This window comes from Pseudopodoces humilis, chromosome 11, assembly GCF_049639895.1.
Source record: "Pseudopodoces humilis isolate 2021_Gansu_Grassland_sample_001 chromosome 11, ASM4963989v1, whole genome shotgun sequence".
Taxonomy (NCBI): Eukaryota; Metazoa; Chordata; class Aves; order Passeriformes; family Paridae; genus Pseudopodoces; species Pseudopodoces humilis.
Window position 1 is genome coordinate 13,031,390 of NC_142210.1, and position 6,068 is coordinate 13,037,457.

Here is a 6,068-nt window from a genome sequence, read left to right on the forward strand (position 1 = left end):
GTGTGTAGCAGGGACAGAGAAGTCTTGCGTCCCTGATCAGCAAGTTGGACTGGTTCCTCCTGTAGCTGTTTGCCTCAGCACGGTATGCAAAGCAACAAAGGCTTCTTTTTAGGCCCATTGGTATGACTGAGGTTTGAGGCTCAATTTACTGGGAAATAAATAGTGATCAATAAATAGGTGCTGGAGTATAAAGAGTACTGAAGTGCCTTGCACAGAGGTGTGGTTGCACACTGAATGTGTCCCCAGAGGAGCTAGTGCAGGCCAGTTCTTGGGCTGGACAGTTCTTCATACTTCTTCTCCCTATGCTGAACTCTTTTGATAGGAGTGCCTGTTTGTTTTTGGTCTCATACAGTTCCCACTGTATTGTTGACTCTAGAGACGTAATAGTGATAAGGCTCTGCTCAATAAACACACTGCTGTCCAGCAAACAGCCCTGTGACTGGGTTCCCCTCAGCACTTTGTTCTGTTTGTAACATGCCCTGATCCATGAGCAGTGGAATTCCAACAACAAACTATTGTAAATAATGATTCAGGGACGTTTGTGAGAACTAACATCACAACCCAGGAAATGAGAAATTGTTGTACAGAAATTTACAGGAATTTGTCAGGAATACTCTGCAGAGGTCAGTTTGTGACCGACAGTTTGTCTTTGGTAAATCCCTGCCAAATTTTCTCAGCATGTTTTTTTGTTAGTGGTGAAATTACTCCATCACATGCCCTGTTTCCATGGTCCTCCTGCTAGTAGTTAGACCTCACTTTGCTGCAGCAGAGAGACCCCATTCAGGCTGAGATGCTCTGCTGGATGCAGATCAGTGTGAATTTCAGTCATTTTGACTCTCTAAAACTGAGAGCTTCAGCAGGTGAAGCAGGAACACAGGTTCTTGTACACAGCTGGTCAACAGCCTTCAGAGAGAACAACCTTAGCTGGGAATGGGGCAGGGTTACCGGGGCTCGTGTGAGAGCAGAGGCAGTCTGCCAAGAGCATGTTGATGTTTTTAAGTGCAACAAGAGGATAAATTCCATTGCACATTGGCAGAATATTGCAATTTGCTTACAGGACTGTTTGGTAAAATACATGGTTACTAACTGACTGAATCAATACAGGGCGGAAGTTAAAAGACTTTCATACATCAGAGTAGGGAAGCTATGGAGCAGAGGCAGGGCAAATAGCCCAAAAAATTATGAGAGGGAGCTTGATAACTTTTATCAACAGGGTGGCATGACATTGGTGCTTTTGATAGCAATATTGGAGCTCCCTGGACATGAAGACTCCTTCTTAGCCGTGTGCTAGTTCTTGGTAAAAGGAAGGTCCTGGAGTGGAAAGGAGCCCCAACTTCAACTGAGTCCAATGCGGCCCCGACAGTCCAGCCCCGACTCCAACACAGTGAAAATAACCATGGTGTATGGCAGGACATCTAATGAGGAGCAACTGCTCTTGTTCCAGCTCCTCCATTGTTTCTCATGCAGTTTATGGCTGTACAGTCCCATGCTTCAATAAATCCATGAAGTATGGACTCAGCCCTAAAACATTTGCCACTGGGAGTCCTGCAGTAATTCCTTTGAAGGGTCAAGTCCTTGCTGACCTGTTAAGTCCTGACATGTAAAGGGTTCATCACAGAAGCTCTTGGGAAGTGCAGTCAATTTAATTTTGACAGGACTGCATGCACAAAATACATTAATTTTTAAATTCTAGTAGTTTTAAGGGTTGGTTGTAAGTTTGCTAACTCCTGATAAAGTTAGGGTTGAAGGAAACCAAATACTTGGACTAAAGCACAGCAGCTGTTAACCAGGCCATGAATGTACAAATCAATACCACGCACCCTCCAAAACAGCGAGCCAGAGTTGTGAAGGGGATTAAGAAATCCAAAATACCTGTCTTCTTTCCTTCTTTCTTCCTCCTAATTGTGGGAGAAAGTCCAGCCCCCTCCAAATTGCAAAATTAATTATAAAGTCACTGAGTGGAGGCAACCCTGGGATCAAGAGAAGACTTAAAAGAGAGTCAGCCAGATGCAGCCTTATAAAGCCCCAGAAGAGCATTTGACTGTACAGAAGATTTTCAGGAGGCAATACTTGTAGGGCCCCATTACTTTCCTTGATGTTCCAAACAAGCCCCTGGTATAGGAGGACAGTATTTCAACTGGGTTTTTCTCTACAACTTACTTCTACAAAAGTGCTGAGTTCTTTATTAAGGTTTTAGGTTACAGTGAACAACAAGGAAAGAGTTTTCTCTATGACACTCTTCCTTGTCCCACTCCTTAATCATGTGTTTGTTGGCAGGTCTGTGGGGCCTGGTGAACAACGCTGGCGTCTCGACCTTTGGAGAGGTGGAATTTGCAAGTTTAGACAACTACAAGAAGGTGGCAGAGGTCAACCTATGGGGCACTGTGAGGGTGACAAAGGCTTTCCTGCCCCTCATTCGCAGAGCCAAAGGTACATGCTGGGCAGTGAGTTAAGGCTCAGAGATTTCGTAGCACGGCAAAGAGATGTAGCTAGAAATCCAGGCTGTACTTGGGGGAATGCCTGTGCATCCAAGGAGGTTTCTGAGGATGCCATGTAAGCATTTGGTAGTACAGGCTATTCTTGGGGCAGGCCAGGCACCTACACAGCAGGTGCTATTTAAACATCCAAGATATCAGAGACCTTTGTGCAGTGTTGGCAGATATCACACAGACAAGATAATCCAGAGTCCACAGGGTGGTCATGTTTGGATAACTGAATCTTCTCCCTTCATGTTATTCCATTCACAGGTGACTTCAGGTAGTGACAGAAAAAATGAGAGTCAAAAACAGCCATTTCAGTTATTCTACAAGACAATGGTATTATCAAAACTCTTTGTTTTATATTGAAAAAATATATGTATGAGTAGAACTCTGAAGAACTTCTTTATTTAGCATGTGTGGGAATGATGGTACAGGTATGTTTTCTGTGAGGACAAAAGGGGGCTATATTAAGAAGATTGCTCAGATGCCATTCCCAGACAGCAATTAACCACTAAACAAGCTCCATCTAACTACAAGAAGTATCTTACCCATCAGGTCAGCAGATTGTTCTCACAGTCCCTCTAAGTTACTTTTAGGTCTGGAATGAGACAGCAGAACTGCCCACTTTTTCTCAGTTGAAATTTTGGGCTGCAGAAGGGTGTTGTGCTCCATGGCTGTGAAAATTCTGTAAAAATAGCTGGTGGAATTTCAAGGGCTTGTTTGTAAGTGTGTCCGAAACCATAGTTCACATGTCTTGTCTTGGATAAAAGCTGAGACTCACACAGATGAGTGACCATTGCTGTCACTGTCCTGAGGCAGTGCCCTGAGGGCTGTCACAGGCTGTTGGCAGGAATTAGGACAATTGCTCCCCACTGCCCCATGGACAGCAGCACTTCTTGTTTGTCTCAGGAATGGCCACTGTAGAGACTTGTGGCTGAGCAGCTGGGTGAGTGGGTTGTGCTGCTCACACTGCAGATGCAAAGAAATCTCTACTCATTCGCTGCCATCCAGCTCAGGTCTAAAAGTACATGGGTGTGTTAGGCAGATGAGCTGTCTTACAGAAAGAACCAGAACACTTGTATGGCATCACATGGAGTTGTGAGCTTTTCAGCTCATGACACTCCAGGCTGGGAGCTTGAGCCCTTCTCTAGCAAGATACATGAGTGGGGCACACTCCTGAGAACACACAGCTTGCAGTCTCAGAAGATCATGGTACTTCCCTACTTGGAAATTAGGAAGGAAATGCTTTGTAAATTCTTTGATGCAGAGGTAGGCATATGCAGCATCCCTGGAGAACAGGGTTTAGGCTTGCTTGAGGCAGGAGAGAAAAGCTCCGTAACAGGGGATGTGTATTCAAGATTCAGATTTTAGAAATCAGCATCATCCAACTAAGTACCCTTTTACTGGGATGTTCTGGCTGCTGCTTCTGCAGCTTATCCTCTCTCCCTGATCTTTTCTCTCCAGGCCGTGTGGTGAATATCACAAGCATGTTGGGACGCATGGTGAGTCCATCTCGCTCCTGCTACTGCGTTTCCAAGTTTGGGGTGGCAGCCTTCTCTGACTGCCTGAGGCAGGAGATGTACCGCTGGGGGGTCCGTGTCATCCTCATCGAGCCCAGTAACTTCGTGGCGGCCACCGGCATCCTGACAGCGGCCGGCATCGACAGGCAGGCCGAGGCTCTGTGGAGTGGGGCCAGCGACACGGTGCGGGAGGACTATGGCAGAGAGTATTTCACTCACCACGTGGCCACGATGAAGTCCTTTGTGAACAGTGGCCTGAAGGACATGTCTCTGGTCTTGAATGACATCACCGAAGCGCTCACATCCCCGTGCCCGAAGAACCGCTACAACCCCATGGAGACCTACTGGTGGGTGAGGCTGCAGGTCATGACCCACCTGCCCACAGCCATTGCCGACTGGCTTTACATCCCTGGAGCCACCCTTTAAACAAGCATCCTTCAGGCATCCCTCCAGGGCTCCTACTCACACACAGGTTAGGGCTGACCTCTGCACTCCTTGCTGCTGTGTCTCCCCTGGAGATGCATGTGCTTCCACTTTGAGTTATGACTTGAAGTCATGTGCTGTGGAATGCTAGAACAGCATGGTTTTGGGGTTTTTTTCCTCATTCTTGTTTGTATTTCTTGCTGTGCTGATTAAAGTTGAAAGGTGTTTTCCTTTTAACTATGGAGGAAGCAGAGGAAGGTAAATATAACATGTCAAATATGTGGCTAGTGTAATTAGGTCAGCAGAGTTCCCCCAGTGATAAATTTGGCTTATTAATGTCCTTACAAGGACAAACTGCTAATAGCAGAGCAAAGCTGTTGCTATGAGATGGCTTGAAGGGAGAAGCTAAAATGGGAAACAAAAGCAGAATTTTCCATTTGGTTGAAAATGGGTCAGTCACAGCCTTCCATTTTCCTGATATTGCCAAGAAGCTCTGCTGTGCTGTGACTGTCTGCTCTTTCCAGGGAAACAGCAACACTGCCTCTAAACAGCCTCATTACCTAGCTGCAAAGAAGGGTTCTTCCCTCCCACCACTGTGGCCAGGAGGTGCCAGAGCCAACAACTGGGCACAACACAGGCAGTGAAATGCCCTTCTAATAATGAGGTCTGAGCCATCTCTCAGCAGCCCCTCTCCACCTGCAGCTGCTGAGCTTTGTGGGACAGGGTTTAAGCTGTAGCAAACAAATTTGGCTTCTCTGACTACTACTTTAGGTGCCTGAACTACTCAACTGTGATACAGATGTCCAGCTATCCCCTTCCTTTCCTCTGGCTGCTGAGGGAGCAGCTGTTGGCTTTTCCAAATCATTTTTTTGATTTATCCTCTGCATTTGAGCAGTGATGAGGCACCATGCAGCTAGTGTGGCCTGACTATGAGCTCTGGAAGGATACTTTAAGGGACACATTTCTTATTTTTAATATTTCACAATGAAATCTCCATGTCACATAATCATCTCTGAGAAACTCTTGATAACTGATATCAGCTACTCTTGCCCAGTATACCAAAGGGTCTCTTCTGTTGGCCAAATACAGGATTTCAATGTTTTCCGAGTGCTGTGGCTGCCTGGCTTCATGCCCCATTCCTTGTGTTCCAGTGGTGACAACTGGTGTAGCAGCCAGTGAGCTGCAGGTGCTGCTGGCCAGGCTGGGACCTGAGCCTCTTACCCTAGGGACCAGCTTTTCCTTCCACTGTTTTGCTTTATGTGAGATTAAGTGGCTGTGAAAAGAGCTTATTGATTAAAGAGCTCTTTCTTCATCTGTCTTTACTAGCTCTGACTCAAAAACTGTGCCTTAAACTTTCTGTATGCCACTGGCTGCAGATTCTTGGAGTCTGCATGCAGCCATGAATGCTGTGATGCCTTCAGGAGGAAAGCAGGTTTCCCTTGGAGATGCTGTCAAGGCAGCTTGTATTACAAGTAACAACTGCTAAAAACACTGCTGTGCAGTTTGTGTCTTTTCCAGATAATCTGCACATAGAGATTTCCTGGGATGCAGGACCCAGAAGGATCCCACTGAACTGCAGCTTAAACAGTAATCACTTCTGCCCCTTGCACTGTGAAATGTGATTAATGTTAAGTAGCTCTGATTT

General features: G+C 46.1%; 1 protein-coding gene across 2 annotated transcripts in view; it reads left to right on the plus strand.

Annotated features, from left to right (window-relative positions):
- The window catches only part of LOC102114500 (D-beta-hydroxybutyrate dehydrogenase, mitochondrial-like), a 16,980-nt gene extending 10,912 nt beyond the window's left edge, over positions 1 to 6,068 (plus strand). Inside the window, exons 4-5 of one of the 2 annotated variants that reach the window (XM_005527091.3) lie at positions 2,278 to 2,430; positions 3,945 to 6,068. In XM_005527091.3, the coding sequence (XP_005527148.1) occupies positions 2,278 to 2,430; positions 3,945 to 4,426 (635 nt within the window). In that variant the 3' untranslated portion in view covers positions 4,427 to 6,068. The remainder of the gene's footprint in view (positions 1 to 2,277; positions 2,431 to 3,944) is intronic. The other variant, XM_088061331.1, reaches the window with a different exon arrangement.